At 38.2% G+C, this 23518-nt stretch overlaps 1 protein-coding gene across 3 annotated transcripts in view; it reads left to right on the forward strand.

Moving 5' to 3' along the window:
* Positions 1 to 23518, forward strand: part of TANC2 (tetratricopeptide repeat, ankyrin repeat and coiled-coil containing 2) — a 386861-nt gene that overhangs the window by 295669 nt on the left and 67674 nt on the right. For all 3 annotated transcript variants that reach the window (XM_061144314.1, XM_061144315.1, XM_061144317.1), the window contains 2 exons: positions 3515 to 3648; positions 16516 to 16747. In XM_061144314.1, the coding sequence (XP_061000297.1) occupies positions 3515 to 3648; positions 16516 to 16747 (366 nt within the window). The remainder of the gene's footprint in view (positions 1 to 3514; positions 3649 to 16515; positions 16748 to 23518) is intronic.

Raw genomic sequence — 23518 nt, forward strand, 5'->3', positions numbered from 1 at the left:
TAACCTTGAGAATCTTACTGTAATTCTTTAGACCTCAGTTTTGTCACCCATAAAATACATCAGTAGGATTTGGTGATCTTTAAGATCCATTCCTGTGCTACAATTCTGTGATTCTAAGAAGATGTCTTCATGGCTAAATGTAACTTGCCATACCTATTTCAGTGTTTTCTTATTTTTTTCCTTTTTTATTTTTATTTTTTGGTATAATTTTTTTTTACTATGTTAGTACACAAGTTGTTAATTTTTAGTAGACTTTATTTAATTATTTTTTTGAGCTGGATCTTCATTGCTTTGCACAGGCTTTCTCTAGCCGTGGCAGGCGGGGGCTGCTCTTTGTTGCAGTTCAAGAACTTCTCATTGCAGATGCTTCTCTTGTTGCAGCGCACGGCCTCTAGGCGTGCGGGCATCAGTAGTTGTGGTACATGGACTTAGTTGCTCCCTGGCATGTGAAATCTTTTGGACAAGGGATTGATCCCATGTCCCCTGCATTGGCAGGCTGGTTCTTACCCGCCATACCACCAGGGAAGTCCTATTTCAGTATTTTCCTTAATGTGTGTACGTATTACACCAGACTACTACTTATCTGAGTTATCCAAGAGGTTAACTATTTGACTGTGTCAGGAAGAAAACCAGAGAGATGATCCTCTCTCTGACTTCTCTGTATGTCACTGTGGCAGATAACAGAATGGTAGAATCATGGCTCAAGGGCAAGAAGATCTGCTTTCTCTGAAAGCAAAAGTACCTTGGAGTGCCCCCCTCTAAGCCTGGGAGAGCAGGAGTTAATAGAAAACAACCATGTGCTCCCCAAGCAGAGGTTCTCTAAAGGTAGTTCATCAAGTTATTCTCTAACATCCATTGCCTTTTACCTCCAGAGAAACTCTAAAAATACCAGAACACTCCCATTCATGTGATAAATGTCCACATGTTAGATTGGAGATTTGGCCTGATAGTTAACTTTCACAACTTGAAAAGGTGTTAAAGGGATAGAGTGTGTGGCTATGTATTTATCAGAATTGCACAGAACCAGCACTGCCTTGTTGTAATCTTTGATGTAGTAATTTTTGTTGTCATCTTTGATGTTCAAACCAAACCACTACTCCTTAAGAAGGGTCAGGAATAAGTGGTTGACGTCATTTACTGGTATTTAAATATTAACTCTGAACAACAAAATCAACTCTTGGAATTACCCCAAAACTACACACTTCTATAAAATTTTCATTTTCTGCCATGCAAATGATTAATAATAAAATGTAACATCAGTTTGTTTTAGAACTGTCTCTCTCATTAAATTTTCTAGTTTTGAGGGCACATGTTTTGTCTTTCTTGTATTATTATCCTCATGAGGTTTTGGTTAAAACTTTTCAAGTATTGGGACTCAAAAGTACTACTTTTAAAAAATCAGCTATCTGTATGTTTCTAGTTTATATTTCTGTTATTTCTGTAAACAGATATGAATTGAATATATATTAACCAATTTAAAGGTATTTCTTTGAGGAAAAAAATAGAATAAAGAACAAGCTGTTTATCAACATCAATCTTTTACTATAGGAGCCAGCACTGGAAATGTCACTGGCAGTAGCAGAATTTTTTTCATTAGTGAATAAGGATGATGTCTATAGAGAGACAATTGAGTTCAGTTTTTACAGTTTAATTTACATTAAACTTTGATAGGTGTATTTGGAATCTCACTGGCCTTCTCAACCCTCAGTCAGTGATGTAGTTGTAGTAATGATGAAAATAGGTGAAACGTTATTGGAACTCCTGGCCTTTATCTCTGCATCATGTGTCGTTCTTTTTTCTGTCTCCGCCTCCTCCACGCTGAGTAGCACTGCTCTGGAAGATGTGAGCAGTCTAGCCTGCAGCACTGCATTGCCTGGCTCTGTCCTTCCCCCACAGACACCCAGCCCCCAGCCGCCCCCTCCTTGTCATTTCCCTGGGAAGGCACAGAAAAGCTGTCAAGGCAGGCACTAGCCTGTCATCCTGTTTTCCACCTACACCCCTTCCCAAACCTTACTCCCCCGTCAGTCTCTACCACCACCATCATCACCCACCCCTCAACACATACACTCTTCTAAGAACAAAAACATTTTGTGAAGGTGGACCTGTTGTATAATTGGGGTATTATCACATGAACTGCAAAGATACTCAGTACAGTCGTTAGGGAAGTTCGGTCTAACACAGGACTCTATTCTCCTGTCCCTAGAAGTCTCAGTGTAGTTATTGTTTGGACTTGATATTTGCCAACAGCTGCCGTGCCCCCAAATAGCTGTGCAGTGGGTAGCTCCTCCTCTCCCCACCCCGCTCATTCCAGAAGTCCGTTTTGCCAATTTGCTGTGCACACCGGTGTCTCTTCCCGATTCACTTATTTTCTACTGTTCTCTGAATACCAAGTGGAAAGTAAAGACACCCAAACAGAAAGGAGGGCATCTCCAGAAGGGAACAGCTAGAAGACAGAAGACCATAATTACCCACAAAATCAAGTAACAGATACAGGGGAACGGGGTGGAACATGGGAGTGAACAACAGGCGTGATACACTGACAGTCGCTGAACCCACTGTTTCTTCAGTCTTTCACTGCCGTCTCCCACACCTCCCCTCCTACAGTGTATTCAGAACTCTAGGCAATGGCCAGTTGGGTGGAAGAGGTCTCAATTCAGTCCTCATGGTAGGGAGCCACATGAAAACCATTTTCCCTGTTCTTCCTCCTTTTCAATAGCTGTTGACCATTTGGCAACAGCCTACTTATTTTGTACTCCTTGTTAAAATATTATCTGTATTCACAAATGTAGTCCATGATTTCTAGTAGTAGTTAAGATATTACCTAAATAACATGAATAAATGGAATTTTTTAAAAACAGGTTTATTAAGCTACAATTCACCTAACCCTGTAATTCACCCATTTAAATTGTTCAGTTCAGTGCATTTTAGTATATTCACTGAGTTGTAAAGCAATCACCATAATCTTAGAATGTTTTCATCCCCCCCTAAAAGAAATCCCATGCCCATTAGCAGTCCGTCTTCATTTCCCTGCTAAGTCCCTATTTCCACCCCTAGGTAACCACTAATCTGCTTTTTTGTCTCCTGTGGATGTTCCTATTCTGGGCATTTCACATAAATAGAATCATACGTTATATGACCTTTTGCAACTGGCTTCTTTGAATGAGTGTAACATTTCCATGGGTTATCCATGTTGTTTTGAATGTGTTGGTATTTTATTTCTTTTTATTGTCAAGTAACGTTCCCTTGTGGACTGATAAAATGTGGACTGAACCACATTTTATCAGTTCATCAGTTGATGGACATTTGGGTTGTTTCCACTTTGGAGCTGATATGAATCTTGCTTCTTTGAGCACTTGTGTACAAGTTTTTTTCATGGACATACATTTTTAATTCTCTTGGGTACATACCTAAGAGTAGAATTGCAGGAATGTTCAACACATTGAATTTAGCCAGTCTTCAATCAGTTCAGAGTTTTACGATGATCTGATGCAAACATCTCATCTTTTTAATCCAGATGTGGATGCCAACAGAGAGCTGCCACTCACGCAGCCACCGTCAGCCCACTCTTCCATCACCAGTGGAAGCTGCCCAGGAACTCCAGAAATGCGCAGGCGGCAGGAGGAGGCCATGCGGAGACTAGCCTCACAGGTACGAGAGGATCCCCACGCTAGTGCCATTTTAACATCAACAGAACAATGGTATGGAGACCCCAGCAAAGTAAACAAAAGTATATATGGGTATACCATTAAAACATAGAGAAAAGTTTCTCTTTGTTTGCCGTTCGTAGAAAACTACTTTGTTATTTCAGAATCAGAAACTTATTGTGGGAAGGACCCTTAGAAATAATCAAAGTCCCATAACAAATAGATAAGAAAGTGGAAACTCAGAGTTATATGATTTACCCAAGATCACAGTATAAGTAATCAATATAGTTTTTAAATTTTCTTCCTAGCTCATAACTTCCTGCTGTACTGCACTATCCATAAATTTTTTATATGTTGCATTGTAATTCTCTTTATTTTTGTCAAAGCGATATACACACATAGTTCAGGAAATCAAATAATGTTCAAAGACTTATAATAAAAACCAGGAATTCTTTTCTCCTCCCCAAGCCACCCTCTCCCCAAAGGCAAACACTTTCAGTGTTTAGAGATATTTTTCTGATCCATATCTCCATCTTTGTAAATAATATTTATGAACTGCTATAACTGTTTTCATCAGTTCTGTACATTATCTATTGCTTCTTATTATGGATGATGAGAATTTTGGCTCTTTCACCTTCCTTGCTCTGTCCATCATGTCACTACAGTTATATCATTATTTTTGTCTGAATCCATGTTATATTATTTTCAGTATTAATACTGGGCAACACGGTTCACTGTGGAACCAAGAATAACATTTTCTTCTTGAGCAGTTTTGTTTTTCCCAGGTTATGAAATGCCTCATTTTAAAATTTGCTTCTTTTTCTTCAAAACGATGATTGTCGTTCCATAACTCTTAATGCTTTGTAAAATGGCTCTCAGTACAATTTTCCACATCAATTATATTCACCCCCACACACATTCTGGAAGCCCCAGAGTTCTTCATCAAACTAACCTGGACCTCAGATGCTGTCAAGGCTTACCACCTACTTATTATCCTGGAAATTCTGTTACTGCTTTTCTGTGTTTGATCCCATGTCATTATCTTTCTTGATTATATTCCTTTCTTTGATGGAGCACATCCTCTAGTAGCTTCCCAAGAAAAAATGCCAAGGAGGTAAATTTTCCAAGATTTAATGTTCATAAAAGTGTCTTTATTGCATTCTCATACATTACCATTTGTTTGATATCATAAAACTGGAGTTTAAAAATTGTTCTCCCTCAGAATTTTGAAGGCATCCACCTTTTAAAAAAATTTTTTTAAGTTAATTTTTATTGGAGCATAATTGCTTTAGAATGTTGTGTTAGCTTCTACTGCACATAGCTTGGATCAGCTATACATATACATATATGTACTCCCTTTTGGAAGACATCCATCTTGAACTTCCAATATTACTATTTAAGTAATATGGTTTTCTTGTTGTTCAGTTGCTAAGTCATATCTGACTCTTTGTGACCCCGTGGACTGCAGCACGCCAGGCGTCCCCTCCCTTCACTATTTCCTGGAGTTTACTCAAACTCATGTCCATGGAGTTGGTGATGCTATCTAACCATCTCATCCTCTAGTTTCATCCTAATATGGTACTATTCTTATTCCTAATTCTTTATATATACTTTTTTCCCCTCCAGAAGCTTTAAGAATCTTCTCTGTCACCACTCTTACTAGGTCTTTTTTTTTTTTTTTTCATATTCTATTGGTGCCTAGTGAACCCTGGTGAATTCTTTGATTCAAGGAAATGCTTTTGTATTATTTATTGATAATTTCCTCACCACCACTTCCTCTGTTATCTCCTTCTACAACTCGTTTTAGTCAAAAATTAATTTCCTATGTTAATACTCTTCTTCACTTCTCTGTTTCCTATACTTTTGTTTTCCTATTTTGATTTATGATCCACTTTAAAGAGATTTCCTCAACATCACCTTGCAATACTTTCACACACACACAAAAAAAATTGGCTATCATAGTTTTAATCTCCAATAGGTCCTTTTTCCCCCAGGTGCTTCCCTCTTTTTTTATAGCATACTGTTTTTGTGTTGTGCATGCATTATGTTCTCTTATCTCTTCCTTAATAGTTAGGTAATGAAAACCTGGTGGAAGCTTATGTATGCGGAGAGCTTAACTGTAGAGAATTAAGATGACCTGTCAACTTTTACTGGAAAACCCCAAAGTCAGTGTCCATAAGTTTTTTCTTGCACTGTTCATCTTATCTAGCAGGGAATCCACCAGTCTCCTGGAGGGCGTATATCCTGGTTGCCAGCATTCTAAAGCTAGTGAGAGGAAGTGAAGTTTCATCACTTAGATTGCAGACTTTTACCTAAGCCCCTTGCTTCAGCCCTGCACCTGCTCCTCACCTACTCTGTGTCTGGTGTCCCTGAGCCTGGATTCTCTTAGTTTCTTGAGTGAATATAATCCTCTTTCCTGTGGGTTTTGGGGAAGGTAGTCACCCAGCTGGGCAGGATGGGAGGGATATCTGGGGATCCAACTGCTCCTTCCATAAACGTCAAATAATTTCTGTGTTTTCAACTTCCTTCCTCACCCCTCTTCTTCCACAGTATCTGGTCCTTATAATTCCTGTGCTTTTCTGAGGTTTGACAGATGATTTGGCCTGTATCCTCAGCTAGCACTTGCTTCACCTTCTTCTGTTAAGCCATTTAATCCTACATTCATATTCCATCTTTGTATATTATAATCAGAGATTAGATATTTCTCATCAACAGAATTTGCATTTCTGTTTCTTTTTTTTTCCCCCAAATCACTCTGTGATAATCTTTTCTTTATTTTGTGACGATTCTTTATTTATTTGGCCGCATGGTGGGATCTTAGTTCCCTAAGTAGGGATTGAACCTGTTCCCCTCCCCCACCCCTGCAGTGGAAGCGTGGAGCCTTAACCACTGGACTGCCAGGGAAGTCTCTGCATTTCTGTTTCTTATTCTCCTTATTTTGGAGGAATGCCGTCTCCAGTGTTTGAAAAAGTCTCTTGTCATGATTAATTAGTAATGAGGAACAGGAAGGCATCTTCACTGTCATAAGCTTCTAATTTCTTCATAGAAATCCTGTCCAGGTATGAGCCAGAAATAGCATGTTTCCCCCAACTGCATTTTCAGTTGTCCCCACTTAGTGGTATACACCCATGTATAAATGGGCTTCTGAAAACAGTTTGCGATCTCCCTCATTTCACTGCTAACTCAGTGCAACTTTAAAAGACATCTTTGTTTTTTCTTTTTTCTAAATATCCCATGCAAGCCGACTCCAGCCTCTTCTTTAGAAAAATCAGGATAAATGTCATCTGGAAATACACAAATGCTGAAGAGCTTTCATCATCACAGTCATTTATTTATTCATTTGGAATAGATGTTTGGAACGCCTGTAATACAAGATTGAAGCTAAAGCAGTGATCAAGACAGGCACAGTCCCTGTTATTAGGTTGCCTGCGTTTTTGTGGTGGGAGAAGGCCAATAAACAAACAAATACGTGGTCTGTCAGATGGTGATGAGTGCTAGAAAGAAAGTCTTCACATGTTGTCACTTCTTAGTCTGTCATCAGGAGAAAAGTCCCAGGACTTCCCTGGCTGTCCACCCATTAAGACTGCACTTCCACTGCCGGTAACACAGGTTCAGTATCTGATGGGGAACTAAGATCCCACATGCCTTGTGGTACAGTCAACAAGTTAGAAGAGAGAGAAAGAAAGAAATCCCAAGATTCTATGTGTTCAATATTGGGAAAGTGTTATTTATTTTTAGTAGGAAATTAGTAACTATACTTACTTGAAAACTGATCACATTTTAAATTCCATGGTTGTGCTTTCCTTGAGCATAATATAAATAAATCTCTTTTGTACCTAGAAATGGGATATTTTTTAATTTATACTAAACCTTCTATATGAAATGGCCCCTTAGATTAAAGTTGATGTTGGATTCAATATTTTGAAGACGTTAAATGTTAGAAGTGAGATATACTAGTCATTATTTACACTTAAGGAATATATTTAAAGTTTCATGCTTATTTCTTCCTTAAGCAAAATATAAATACCTCTGTTTGTACGTAGAGATGGAATATCTTAAAGTTTACACTGAGCTTTGTGAAACAAATGGCCCCTTAATTAAAATTGAATATTATCCCAGTAATTGTGCCACATGTCCCAGTTCAGACACAGCTTTGTGCTGTAGAAGCATAGGGCAGAAGTCAGCAACCTTGTTTCTCATCTGTGACAAATGATGAGATCTTTTCAGTTCAGTTAGTATTTTGATAATGCAAGCTATTATAGGAAAATTAAAAGTACCCTTGAAAAACTTCTTGATTTGATAGAGTTCTTAGTGTCAGTTCTTGTGTATCATTCATTATTATTGATATTTCATAGTATTCTTGAGGCTTCTTATGCTTCTTTGTAATTGAGAACATTGAAGAGTTCTTGCCACAACTTTAGAGCAGTTTTACTTATTGAAGAAACACTTTCCACTTGAAGTAACAGATTTTGCTAGGTCTAGATCTCTTAATATATTTCCAGTTAATATTATGTATTTCTTCTGAAGTACAGTTGAGGTATGTGGAGATCTCGTTCAGAGCCTTTCCTGGATGTGTGACTTTAGAACAACCATCACTGTTCCAGGTTTTCATTCTGTTATCTGAGTGGTCAGACATGCAGAATTCTCCAGACAGAGAGACTGACTTCTATTTACTGTGCGCATTACGCACATTGAGCTTAGTACTTTTTACATTATATTTGTTATTGCGCTTCTTCATTCTTACCTTGAACCTCTGAGGTGGTCATTATCATCCCCATTTTATAGGTGAGGACACTGTGCTTCAGTGATAGTTCATTTTTCCAGTGTCTTCCTGTTAGTAAATAGCAGAGCTTGGATACAGAGTCAATGTTCACCCCAATAAAGTGAATCACCTTCTCCCCATTTAACAGATACAGAAACTCGCCTCACACTGAGGTTACATAACTCACCAAGATAACTAGAACATGACTTGAAACCATGATTTAAACTGAGGCAGGCAGGCTCCAGAGTCCAGGCTTTTAACCACTGTACTGCTCTCCACTGCGACAGGAAGGATTTTTGTTTAGTGTTCTTTTGGAAAAATCTGTCGATAATTGAAAGTGGCTTCAAAGCAAGAAACTTATAATGAAGGAGCACCTTCCAGAAATTTCGCTGACCTCAAATTCTTTCTTCAAAAAGTTATCTTTTTCAAAAGTGACTAGAAGCTCTTGTCACATTAGGTAAGTTGTCACTGGCTTAATCCTTAAATTAAGAAGCTAATATCTCTTAAATAAGCTAATTAGAGAAACTAGCTAATTTTAAGAAGTGTCACAGAGACACAAAAAGCAGAGGATTTTTACCCCCTAAGGAAATCTATGTAAGAAAAAAAACTGAAATGTCATCCTTGCCAAGAGACTAGTTCTGTACTAAATCAGGATGATGTCAAGTGATCATGGTTCCTGAGTTAGTTGCTGCTACTGTTAAAGGTATCAGCCAAGAAAGTGATCATGTCAGCAGTTCAGAAATGTGTGTTGACCATACTAAGAGACTTATACCACACATACACACACACACACACTCATAGGGAGACAGGAAAACAAAAAATAACAACAGCAAAGGATGAGATTTGGAGAGAAAAAAAAAAAGTATGAGGTTTGGTTTAGGTTCCAGTTGGCTCTTTTTGAAAAGACTTACATTTTAGGAGAAATGTGATCCAAACTAAACAGCAAATAACCTATAGATGATGTTTTATAAAATGTGTCTAGGGTTTTTTTCTCTCTAAAAATTAACATCAAAATTTTATAGTGAGACCCAGATCCGTCTACACTCAGGATACTGAATATGGAAACAACCTTATTTATTCATTTCTCAGTTTTGTTTTTTTGCTTTTTAATCTTGTCTCTTCCACTAGATGGGTCAGTATTTAAATAATTGTTCACCACTCTTATCACCAGCTCCTAGCACAATGCCTAGCACAGAAGTATGTGTTAAATGAGTGAATAAATTGTCTGTTCTCTGTACTCAAGTCTGAGTAATCTTTCTAAAACATATTTCTGTTCTTGTTACTTAAAATCTGTCAGTGGCTCCTCCTTGCCCTTGAGTAGAATCCAAGCTCCCTTCTTGAAACTTGACTGTTATCATAAAGGACCTTTACATGCATGGGTATTAAGTTGCTTCATTTGTATTGGTGTGCAACCCCATGGTCTGCAGCCAGCCAGACTCTTCTGTCCATGGGATTCTACAGGCAAGATGCTAGAGTGGGTTGCCATGCCCTCTCCAGATCTTCCTGACCCAGGGATCAAACCCAAGTCTCCTATGTCTCCTGCATTGGCAGGCAGGTTCTTTACCACTAGCACCACCTGGGAAGCCCAGAGGGCCTTTACATTTTCTATCTAGCCCAGGGTTTCTCAGCCTCAACACCGTTGACGTTTAGGGCCAGATAACTCTTGGTCTGCAGGCTGTCCTTTTTAGTGTACTATATGCTTAGGAGTATCCTTGACCTCTGCCCACTAGCCAGTGGTATCCTCCCACTCACAGTTGTGCCGACCAAAACTGTCTCCAGACGTCACCAAATGTACCCTGGGGAGCAGAGCCACCCCAGATGAAAGCCTCTGCTCTATCTATCTGCTCATATCTCCTGCCTCTCCCCACTCATTCGCATTCTAGCCGCCCTGGAGGTGTAAGGGGATTCACACGTGCTGTCTTCCTCTGCCTGGGACACACCTGCCGCAATCTGCTTGTCATCATCCTTTAGATTTCAGCTTAAGTTTCACCTCTAAGAAGGCTTTTCTATCTCTCCTTAGTTCCTTAGATGCCCCAGCTCATGTTACACCTGCATCTTGTATTTCCTATCTCATCATGCTTTTCCCCAGTTCTATCGAGATTAGCTGACATAGAATATTGTATAGTTAAAGATGTACGGCTTAATGATTTGATATGTGTATAAATTTAGTTAATAACCATCGCCTCACATAGTTACAGAATTTTTTGTGTGATAAGAACTTTTAAAATCTACTCTCTCAAGTCATTTTCAACTATATAATGTAGTACTGTGAACTGTAGTCACCAGGTAGCACATTATGGTAATAATAATAATAATGTTCCAGATGGATACTGAAATTAGTGGGTAACAATTTGGGGAGGAACAGGATTTGCACTGACTCAAAGTATCTCCTCTAAGATATTTAACTATGAAGGGTAAGATAGTAGCTGTATAGTAGAGAAACCTGGCGGAAACCTTTACCTTAGCCAAGCAATCAAGGTCAGCACCACCAGTATCCGGACGTGTCACATCATGAACTCTGTGACATGATCCGCTGAAAAGGACAAAACATCGTTTTTGTGGTTTTCTTGCCAAAAAAATCTCAAGTGGAACATGAGGAAAACACGAGAGGAACTCACATTGACTGATACTCAACAAAGTAATGGATCAGTGCTCTTCAAAAGTGTCAAGGTCATGAAAGACAAAGACTGGGGAGCTCTTACAGACTACGAGAGTCTAAGGAGAAATAACAACTGGATAGAATGCTGGAACAGAAAAAGGTCATGAGTAGAAAACTGACAAAATTTGAATACTGCCTTTAGTTCATAATGTTGTGCCAGTGTTATTTCCTGGTTTCAATAATTATGCTATGATTATGTAAGATGTTAAGGGAAGCTGGGTAAGGGATATACGGAAACTCACATCTTTTTGCAACATTTAAATCTAAAATTAGTTCAAAATAAAAAGTTTAAAAAAAAAAAATCCTACTGCAAAAAAAAAAAGTGCTCCAAGCTGGAAAATTACTGAGGCCGAACCCAAGTCTTGAGCTATTCCTAGCTGCCAGTCCCAGGATGCAGATTACAGCCGCAGTTGAGGGACAGGAGAAAGGGCAAAGAAAATGTTTTTACCCTGAGCTGAGAGGTCACTAGACACAGGAAAAGCCAAACTGAAGTATTGGGAGGGATGTGCCGAGTAGGAAATCAACCAGGTGGTAGTGAGAGAGTTCAAGAAAGACTGATGAGAAAGAGACAGCAAATAAAAATACCAGAGCATGAAGGAAGGTCAGCGGCAACATTAGAATTTAAGTGATGCTGGGACCTCCCTGGTGGTCCCATGGTTAAGAGCCTGCACTTCCACTGCAGGGGGCACAGATTTGATCAGAATCCTGCATGCCGTGTGGCATGACCCCGAAAAAAAAATTTAAGTGATGCCAATGACAGCTGATGTGAGAGTTGGACCATAAAGAAGACTGAGCACCAAGGAATCGATGCTTTTAATTGTGGTGCTGGAGAAGACTTAAAGAGTCCCTTGACCAGAAAGAAGATCAAATCAGTCTATCCTAAGGGAAATCAGCCCTGAATGCTCATTGAAAGGACTGATGCTGAAGCTGAAGCTTCCAATACTTTGGCCACCTGATGTGAGGAACTAACTCATCAGAAAAGACCCTGATGCTGGGAAAGATTGAGGGCAGGAGGAGAAGAGGGCAGCAGAGGATGAGATGGTTGGATAGCACCACCGATACAATGGATATGAACTTAGGCGAACTCTGGGAGATGGTGAGGGACAGGGAGGCCTGGCATGCTGCAGTCCATGGGGTCACAAAGAGTCAGACAACTGAACCACAATAACAATGGCAGTCATTATGTAAATTAAACTTTTATGTCCAAATGAATTCTAGATATTCAAATCTGCCTTTTGTTTTTAAGAGATTGGTTTAATCCTGTCATAGATGATTCATTTCATGTAAAACATAGCCTGGAACCTTTAACACAAGCCCAACAGGTTGGCTGTCATTCAGTCATTTGATTAGGGTGTTTGATGAGGAATATGCTTAGTTGTATCATTCCCCATGTGTGGCTTTAAATCAAAACCTCTCCCTATCCAAGGCTATACTGACCTCCAGTCTTTTTTTTCTTTTCTTTCTTTTTTTTGTATAGTCAGTCTGCAGACCTGCCCTTTTTTTCTTCCTCACAGGAGTAATCTAAAAGTTACCCACTGTCTTCTTCAAAGAATTGATACAGTTCTAGTCATGTTATATATATTTTGCATAGAACTGTTCTAGTCAAAAGTTGAGGGGGACTTCTCTGGTGGTCCAGTGGTTAAGACTTTGTCTTCCATTGCAGGGGCATAGATTCGATCCCTGGTTGCCAAAAAAAAAAAAAAGGAAGCATTATCATAACAAATTCAGTAAAGACTTTAAAAATGGTTCATGTCAAAAAAATAATAAAAAAAAATTTTAAGTTTGGGCATTTAACATAAGGAAAACTTGAGATGGAAAAAAATTAATAATGCAAGAAAAACACAGCTGAAAAAGAAATTTCAGCAAGTCATTGTAAGAGACAGGAGTTCACCAAGGAGAAAAGTTTTACCTGCTGATATATTGTGGGTGGACTACTTCTGAACCATTCCCAGGAAGTTGGAATCAGTCAGTTCAGTCGCTCAGTCATGCCTGACTCTTTGCAACCCCATGGACTGCAGCACACCAGGATTCCCTGTCCATCCCCAACTCCCAGAGCCTGCTCAAACTCATATTCATCGAGTTGGTGATGGCATCCAGCCATCTCATTCTCTGTCGTCCCTTTCTCCTCCTGCCCTCAGTCTTTCCCAGGATCAGGGTCTTTTCTGATGAGTCAGTTCTTCACATCAGGTGGCCAAAGTATTGGAGCTTCAGCATCAGTCTTTCCAATGAATATTCAGGACTGATTTCCTTTAGGGTTGACTGGTTTGATCTCCCTTGCAGTCCAAAGGACTCTCAAGAGTCTTCTCCAACACTCCAGCTCAAAAGCATCAATTCTTGGCGCTCAGCTCTCTTTATGGTCTAACTCTCACATCTATCATGACCACTGGAAAAACAATAGCTTTGACTAGATGGACCTTTGTTGGCAAAGTAATGTCTCTACTTTTTCATATGCTGTCTAAGTTGGTCATAACTTTTCTTCCAAGGACCAAGCGTCTTTTAATTTCATGGCTGCAGTCACCATCTGCAGTGATTTTGGAGCCCAAGAAATAAAGTCTGTCACTATTTCCACTGTTTCCCCATCTATTTACCATGAAGTGATGGGACTGGATGCCACGATCTTCGTTTTTTGAATGTTGAGTTTTAAGCCAACTTTTTCACTCTCCTCTTTTACTTTCATCAAGAGGCTCTTTAGTTCCTCATCACTTTCTGCCATAAGGGTGGTGTCGTCTGAAGTTATTGATATTTCTCCTGACAATCTTGATTCCAGCTTGTGCGTCATCCAGCCTGGCATTTTGCATGATGTACTGTGCATATAAGTTAAATAAGCAGGGTGACAATATACAGCCTTGACGTACTCCTTTTCCTATTTGGAACCAGTCTGATTTTCCGAGTCCAGTTCTAACTGTTGCTTCTTGACCTACATACAGATTTCTCGGGAGGCAGGTAAGGTTGTCTGATATTCCAATATTATTATTCCAATAATACCAGTTGGTCAGGTATGACTGGAATAATAGTGACTGAATACAGGCCATGGTGACTTCCTCAGAGCTGTAGGGAGTGATCTGTTACCCTTCACTGAACACTAGCACAGTGAGAGGCTGAAGGAAAAAAAACTATTTGTTTCCTATTTGTGTATGTGGGAAAAGTTGTTGATAATGTCAACAGATAATTTGGGAGAAATACCAAGTGTTTTTGACAGATTATATGTACATTTACATACCGTGTAAATGCCTGGAAATATCTAGTAAATGACCTATTTTGAGTCAAAGTACAAATTTCATGAAGATGTTGAATGGTCTTTCTACCTGAAGTCTGCAGAGGAGTTAAGATTTTATATTTGGAATACCTAAAAAATTTTAAATTCAAAGAAACAGATGCAGCCCCAGAAGGGGCAACTTTTGCAGTGATCTCTGTTAGTTGAAACTTCAGATATCCAAGCGTGCGGATGATTTTTAATGAAACCAGGGCAAGAATCCTCTTCCTAAATTTTAAACTTTTTATCTTCAAACTTGTATCCCATTACTTTAGGTAAAGGGTAAGTTATAGTTGATTTGCTCAGCTGTGCTTTGCCTCGACATGGGAAATCAATTGAGATAAAATATGATGAAAGTTCATATTGATTCAGAGATTTACTGTTTTCTTTTTATAAAGTGGAGATTTGTGTCCTTGTGGACATAACCACTGACTTTCACTGTTCATTGAGAGGGCAGATCAGTTGCTGTCAAGTTTTCTCTTTGGGTTCCTTACATTGCGTTTAAGATCAGTAGTAAAGCAGTGATCAATCTATCTACAGAAGAGAGTGGAGATTTCTAAGTACACCTCCTCATTTCCATTTCCACATTATGCTCAGACATCACTGCTTCACTTACAAACAATTCCTGTCCTCAGCTTTCCATATGTAGTAACATTTCCTGTGTTGTTCAGTTTTTTAAATGTTAATGAGAATGATTTCAGAGTGATATTTCCAGCATTTGTTAAAGAGCTAGGATGACCATACCTACAGGTTAGGAGTCATTTCAAAGCAGAACACTTTTGTGGATGATTCTGTTCTTTGAGAGCTGGGGTCCCAGTAGTATATCTGCGCATGCTCCTAGGGCAAATTTCAAATGCTTGAAGGTACAAAGGCAGTAGATGAGAAGAAGAGAGTGTACAGAACCTTGATGATGACCGTGATGATGATGGAGAGGAAGAGGAGAAGAGGACATTGATGGTGGTGGTGGTGGCGGCATCCGCTAACATAACTGCACTTCCTATGTTTTGAGCACCATGTCAACTGTGGTCTGTACATTCAGGCTGAATCTCCCCTGCAGTTACTTGTTATCTACAGAGGCCCATCACTTTTGTAGGTAGTACTGAGCCAACAGAGTGGTCTAGATTAAAATCACCCTCTGCCCTTCTTGCTCTTGAGGCAAAAGGAACAACCTGAAGATACAAGCAAACACTGCAAATTTAAACAAACAAAAAACAGAGCTTAAAATTGCAAGTTCCATGTAGGGTTATCATTACCATCTTTCTAAATTCCATATATATGTGTTAGTACACTGTAATGTTCTTTATCTTTCTGGCTTACTTCACTCTGTATAATGGACTCCAGTTTCATCCATCTCATTAGAACTGATTCAAATGAATTCTTTTTAACAGCTGAGTAATATTCCATGGTGTATATGTACCACAGCTTCCTTATCCATTCGTCTGCTGATGGGCAGTTAGCCTCCAACTAATAAAAATAAATGAAAAAAAAAAAGAAAGAAAAAAAAATTGCAAGTTTCAGCCAGACTGGCTAGACCCTAGATGATATTAAGATGCATGCATTTTCTGAGTTCTTTGAATTTAACACATGCATCTGACAAAAATCTCACTCCTTCTCCCTATTATCTAATTCTGATCCTCTGTGTCTCTGGGTGCTCAGAAAACTATTTAGTGATAATTCTTAAGTCTGAGTTATTTTATTTTCTATGAGACTGATTATAACACAATTATAATTTTTTAAATATGCCTTATAAACATATGTATGTTGAGTCTAACATATGGTATTTCTCTGGTTATTCTATTCCTAATGCTTTGTTACAGTATCAGATTGTTTCATGTACTACTTCATGCTGAATAAATATTAGAGAGATTAATCTTTATTCTCAGGCCTACTTCCTATTTTAATCTAGAGGAAAAGCTCAGTTTGTATTTATATGTTTTAACCATGAATTATGGTACCATACACATACAAGAGAAATATTGGGTCAAATTTCTGATATTAGATAAATCAGGGTGATTTCCGAGTTAACAGCTTTTGTTTTCACTTGAAGGAGTTGAGGAGTTGGGTGACAGAGGACAGTGTTAGAGAATAACCATGCAGTAACCATGACCACCTTAGTGACTAAACACACACACGCACGACCCTGACTGCTGCCCTTGCTGCTGATCAGCCTGTCTCTGTGCTCACCTGTCTTTCTTAGGTGGTTGCCTATCACTACTGCCAAGCAGATAACGCCTACACCTGCCTGGTGCCTGAGTTCGTCCACAACGTTGCTGCCCTGCTCTGCCGCTCCCCTCAGCTGGCAGCCTATCGGGAGCAGCTTCTCCGGGAGCCTCACCTCCAGAGCATGCTGAGCCTTCGGTCCTGCGTTCAAGACCCCATGGCCTCCTTCCGGAGGGGAGTGCTAGAGCCCCTGGAGAATCTCCACAAAGGTACAGATGAGGTGCAGGGCAGGTGGAAGGTGGAGGCTCTGGAGCCCAAGTTCACCTGGGGGCATGTTATAGAAATGATTATTTTTATCACACTGCCAAAACTTAAATGTTCCTACAGGGTACAGTCAACAAAAAAAAAGGTTTTACTCAGGGAAAAAAAAAATAAGAAATTCCTCTAGGAATTGGTACTTCCTCCTCTCTGCGTAGAAATTCTCATTCTCATTTCCAAATATAATGCATTCTACTTGAACTAAAGACAGTTGAGCTTCCAGTCCTTTCTGTGGAGTTCAAATAGATCACTAAAGCCATGGCTCCCACTCCATGCCATGGAGTTTCTATGGTTACAAACATCCTCAGTCTTTATATTTACTTTTTTTTTATTACTCCACAGTCAGGTAAAATGAAAGGGTTACATAACTATGTGTATGCAAAAAAAATTACTTAATCATCCACTAAAAGGTATTAAGAGATTTTTAAGAAGTGGGGGGAAGTGATCATGTCCATGACTTTTCTTTGTTTTAACTCTGCAACTCTGGTGGTATTGTTTTTCAGTTGTGTCCAACTCTTTGCAGCCCCATAGATTGCAGCATGCCAGGCTTGCCTGTTCCTCACCATCTCCCGGAGTTCGCTCAAACTCATGTCCATTGATTCAGTGATGCCATCCAACCATCTCATTCTCTGTCACCCCCTTCTCCTGCCCTCAATCTTTCCCCGCATCAGGGTCTTTTCCAATGAGTCAGCTCTCTGGTATTGGCCGAGGCCTAAGTGTAACTACCTCATTCTTCATTTCTGCCCCTTCCCCAGCATGTTCTGTCTATGCTGGGATCCGAAGAAAAGGACCTGAGTAAGCATGAGATGCCTGAGCAATCCTGTTTATCCCAGAGACTTACATACTTTCCTTGAGCATTTCTCACGTACTCGTATAAGAATTTGCATTCTCCTGGCCACTGTCTCCAGTTATGTCGACTTCCATGCTGATCAGTGTGTATCAGAGTTTTTCTTCTCGACTCAGATGACCTCTGTCTATAGCTCTGCTACCTACCAATCAGCTTTACCACACCCTAGACTTTTTTAACATTGAGATTTCTCCACAAATATTTTAAACGTCTTTTCTGTCCATTCAGTCAACCTTTAAATCCCATTAACTGTGCCTTCTTGATGTTTCTCACGTCTGAAAATCATTCCTGCCACTGTCACCCGAAAGGCTGCTCAGCTGCCTGTGGCATCACGTGTTGCTGCCCTTCCTGGTCTTTGGTCTTCTGGTCTAGTGCTGTGTTCACATCATAACACATTTGGAAAATTATTCAAATGTATATAGCACACAAGGATAAAAAATGAAGACTCCTCATGGCTGGACATCTCTGGCTCTGAGGCTACAGCTGCATGGAGCTCCTGATGCCCAGAGGGCTGAAGGGATTCATGTTTAGGCGCATCTCTAACTCATTCATGGCATTCCTGGCGGGTAATATCTGCCCCAGTCTCTACAGTCTTCTAGACTTTACGTACTGCTTCCAGATAGAGCTTTGTAGAACAGTGCTCTGGTCGCTGAAGTTCCCTGTTTGGAAACCTCCAGTGACTCCCTGTTACCTCACTGAATTAACTTTCAGCTCCTTACTCTGTCATTTAAGGTATTTAATGGCCTGGAGCCAACCTACTTTCCAGCCATATGATCTACTTTTACCCTTATGAACCCTGTGCTTACATATAAACCAAAATATTCACAAATCCCTAAATACTTCCTTACATTTTCCTGCCTCCATACATCTGCCTATTGATTCCTTTTCTTGATATGCCTTCTCCTCACATCTCAGAATCCTACCCATCTTTCATGGACCACCTTAAATACCACCTTATTCATGAAATACCTGCTGATCCACCTGCTTCCTCCAGTAAGTTATAGTGTCCTTCCAAATTGACATTAGGGTTTTTTTTATATCTTACTTATGGTACTTCATGTATTACTACATGTTTAATAGAACTTAAATTTTTGTTACTAAAATTTATTGAACTTTTATTATATGTCAGATATACTTTGTGCTTTATAGGAATTAGTTATTTCTGTACTTATTCCTTTGTCTGAATTGTATGCTGTTGAGGCTAAGAACTTATTCAGCTTTTATCCTTCATGGTGATTACCTCAACCATGAATGTAGCAGGCATTTCAGGACATAAATTTTGAACAAATAAGTGAAGATAGAAATTGATCCCATATATGGGTACCTTGAGGGAAGGTCAGTGATACAGGATCTACATCTTAATGCTAATTTAAGAATATTCAAATGCTTGCAGGCTCAGCTCTAGATTCTCAACTGTAATTCATGTGTTTTATAATTTTGCTACTAGATATATTTGCTGCTCATTTAGGTCTCCACAACCAGCTTTAGATATCCCCATTGATAAATGTTCTCTGAGTGAATTTAATTATTCTATCAAATTACCATGTTCTAACCCTGAAAACAAAATCACCATTATGAGCAACAGCTGGAAACACAATTTGTAAAATAAATGAAATACTGAAAATTATTTGATTAATCCCAAAGAAGACTGGAAAGAAAAGACAGAATATTTATATATTTTTTTAGTATGGAACAAGCAAAATGAAAGACTTAAATCAACTGTATCAGTAATTACATTAAATTTAAATGGACCAAATAATTCTGTTAAAAGGCAGAAACCATCAGACTGGATTATAAAAGCAAGACCCAATAATATGCCATGTGCAGGAAAGGTTATTTGAAGACACAGATTCAAAGTGAAAGAGTAGAAAAATATATACCCTATAAATGTGGAGCATAAGAAAGCTGGAGTGAGTATATTCATGTGAGGAGGAGTGGACTTCATGACAAGGAGTATGGGGCATTTGATAAACATAAAAGGACCAGTTCATCAAAAGATAAAATAATCCTAAATGTGCATGAACATAATAGTGAAGTTTCAAAATACATGAATCAAAAACTAATAGAACTAAAGAGCTAAATAGACAAATAATTATAGTTGGAGATTTTAACTTCTCTGTCTCAATAACTGTTAGCACAAATAGACAGAAAATTAGTAAGTATATAGAAGATTTTAACAACACTGTCAACCAATTTGACCCAGTTGGCATTTATAGAACACTGTCAATAACTGCATAATACACATTCTTTTCAAGTGCACAAGGATTGTATCTGGGCCACAAAATAAGTCTGAATTCAAAAAACTTAAAATCTTACAGAAAATGTTCTCTGAGATAATGGAATTTAATTAGAAATAAATACACAGAAAATCCCCAGATATTTAGGAATTTAGCTGTGTACTTCTAAACAACCCATGAGACAAGGAAGAAACCACAGAGGAAATTATAAAAACTTCAAACTGAGTAGTAAAAGTCAGTGATTAAGTTTATGACTTAATAAACTAGAAAAAAATGAGAAAAATAAACCCAGAGTAAGCAGAAAGAAATAATAAAAAGCGAGAGCTGCAATCAGTGAAATAGAAAAAAAAATTAATATTTTTAAAAATTAAAATTTATAGCAATAAATTCAACAACTTAAATTGGGCAAATTCTATAAGAAACACAACTTACACAAAAGTGACTCAAAAGGAAAGAAGAAAATCTGAATGGCTCTTATTTTTTAACTTATAGCTCTTACCTATTTAAGTTCAAATGAAAAAAAAAACCTCTAAAAAGAAAACTTCAGGTTCAAATGGTTTTATTACTGAGCTGTATCCAGCATTTAAAGAAGAAATAATATAAATAAGTGTTTTCAGAAAATGAAAGAGACGAGAACATTTCTCAGTTTGTTTTATTAGACAAGCGTACTGCTGAAACCAACATATGGTAAGGACCATACAAGAAAAGAAAATTACAGGCAAGAATTCCTCATGACCATAATAGCAAAATCCTGGGAAAAACAAAATAGCAAATTGATTAGTTCTACTTGATCAGGAATATAATGTTTAACATTTGAAAGTTAATTAGTGTGACTCATCATACTAGCAGAATAAATGAGAAAATCTATGTCTTTATATAAACATATATTTATAATCTCAATAAATGCAGAAAAATAAAATTACAATTAATATTTAAAAAGGTCTGCAAACTAGGAATAGAAGGAAACTTAGTCTCATAAAGGACAACTCCAAAACATATACCATGAAATGTTAAATACATTTCCCCTTTTATCAGGAACTCGGTGACTTACTTTCAAAATTCCTCAGTGGTCCAAGCTAGCACAGTTAAGAAAACAAACAAGCAAAAATAAATAAATAAATAAAAATAAAATAAAATACAGATTGTCCTGGAAAAAATAAAAATAAATAAAATTAGCACAGAGATAAACACTCTAAAAATTAAAAAAAAAGAAAACAAACAAGCAAACAGTATGAAGACTGGAAAGGAAGAAGTAAAACTTGCTTTATTTGCTGATGAGCTTGTTTACTGAAACACTCTATGGAATCTACAAAAGAAAAGAAAAACCTACTAGAATTTGTAAATGTAGAGCTATCATTGATATGGTCAATATGTGATATCTATTGTGTTTATTTTGGATGACATCACCAACCCAATGGACATGAGTTTGAGCAAGCTCCAGGAGTTGGCGATGGAGTTGGAGTTGCAGCCTGCCGTGCTGCAGTCACTGAGCGACTGAACTGAACTGAATTGTGTTCAACTCAGCTGAAAAGTGAAATTTAAAAAGTAGTGTGGCAGTTTTAAAACATGGCTGCAAATTCTTTGACATTCCTCCCATCCAGTGTTAGGGTGTGTATCTCCTTCCCTTGAATCTTAGCAAGCTTGTGACTGCTTCAACCAAGAAAATATGACAGAATGATGCTGTGTATAGTTGAGGCTAGGTTGTAAATGGCCACGCTGCTCCCATCTCATCTACTGAAACACTTGTGTTTGGGAGATGCATTGCCATGTCGTGGGCTTCCCTGGTGGCTCAGTAATAAAGAATCCGCCTGCTAATGCAGAAAATGCAGGTTCAGTTCCTGAATCAGGAAGATCCCCTGGAGAAGGAAATGACAACCCACTCCAATATTCTTGCCTGGGAAATCCCATGGACAGAGGGTCCTGGCGAGCCCATGAGGTCGCAAAAGAGTCAGACACAACTCGGCAACCAAACAACAACAATTGCCATGTGAAAAGACTGCCTACTTTGAGTTTATCAAGAAGTACAGACCACATGTAGCAGCCATATTGATGTAAGTTTTCCAGTTGACTGTTATAGTCAATCAAGTCATTCTGGCCCTGATACCAAACATGTGAGTTTTTATTGCAGATGATTCCATTTCCCAGCCCATTTGAGTAACAGCTTTTTGGTGCACCAGTAGATAACTGGAGCAAATACTATTTTCTATAGAATAAAAATGCCTAAGAGTAAATTTAACAAAAGGTGTGTCAAGAGTTCCACTATGAGAACTACAAAACATGCAAAGCAAAATTAAAGAAGTTAGTACATGGAATAGATATGCCATGTTTGTAGATTGGAGTTTTTCCCCAAACTGGTCTATAGATTCAATATAATCCCAATCAAAATCCCAGCAGGATTTTTTTTTTCTATTTACAACTTTCAGAAATTCAAAGAACCATGAATAGCCAAAGCAATCTTAAAAAAAAAAAAAAAAAAAAGAATTGGAAGACCAACAGTTACAGGCCAACAGTACTGGTTTCAAGACTTAATATAAAGCTGTAGAAATCATGACAGGTAGTAATGTGTTAGTAAATGTTTAACAATCAGCCCAGGGATAGGGGCCTGATTTGACCATAAAAAACTTAACAGTCAGCTCTCATGAACCAACTTGAGCTAGCTCTAGCACTCCACTGACAAAGTGGTATTCCGACAAGGAGAGAGAAATAAATCAATGGAACGCAGTGGAGAATCCAAAGATAAGCCCACGATATGGAGTCAGTTGACCTTCTTCAAAGATGCCAAGATAATTTGGAAAAAAGAATTTTTTGTCATCAAATGATGCTACAACAACTGGATACCAGTATGGGAAAAAATGAATCTCAATCCTTTCTTGCATCATACACGAAAATTAACTTGAGATCGTATCCAAAATATAAAAGCGATATCTCTAAAGCTAATAGAAAAAACTTAGAATATCTTCACAACCTTGGGGATAGGTAAAGATTTCTTAGATCCTAAAAATCGTTAATCATGTAAGAAAAAATTAATAAATTGGACTTCATCAAAATTTTTAATGTCTGCTCAACATAAGATACTACTAAGAAAAAGGAAAAGAAAATCACAAAGGGGAAGAAAATAAGTCACTCTCCGTGTCATGTGTGTATGCGACATAGCTTATATCCATGGTATTTAAAGAATTTCAGTAACTTATTGAAAAAAGGATAAAGCAGTTCTGAAATGGACAAAAGATTTAGGTGCTTCACAAAAGAAGATATATAAATAGCCTACCAGCACATAAAAAGGTATTTGCCATTATTAGCCATCAGGCAAATACAAATTAAAATCACAATGAGATACCACTTTACACACACCACAATGGTTAAAATTTTAAAAGTTGAGCATCAAATGTTGATGAGGTACACAGCTAGAACCCTTACATTATCACTGGTGGGAGTTTAAAGTGGTACAACTACTTTGGAAAACTAGTTGGCAGTTCCTTATAAAGTTAAATATGAATCTGCCTTATGACCAAGCAATTTCAAGCAAAATACGTTTTAGGTAGATGTATTTACCCAAAAGAAATGAAAACATATATCTACAAAAAGACTCATGCAAGAATGTTTATATCAAAGATTATTCATAGTTGTTAAGAACTGAA

Source organism: Dama dama, chromosome 5 (genome assembly GCF_033118175.1).
Source record: "Dama dama isolate Ldn47 chromosome 5, ASM3311817v1, whole genome shotgun sequence".
NCBI lineage: Eukaryota > Metazoa > Chordata > Mammalia > Artiodactyla > Cervidae > Dama > Dama dama.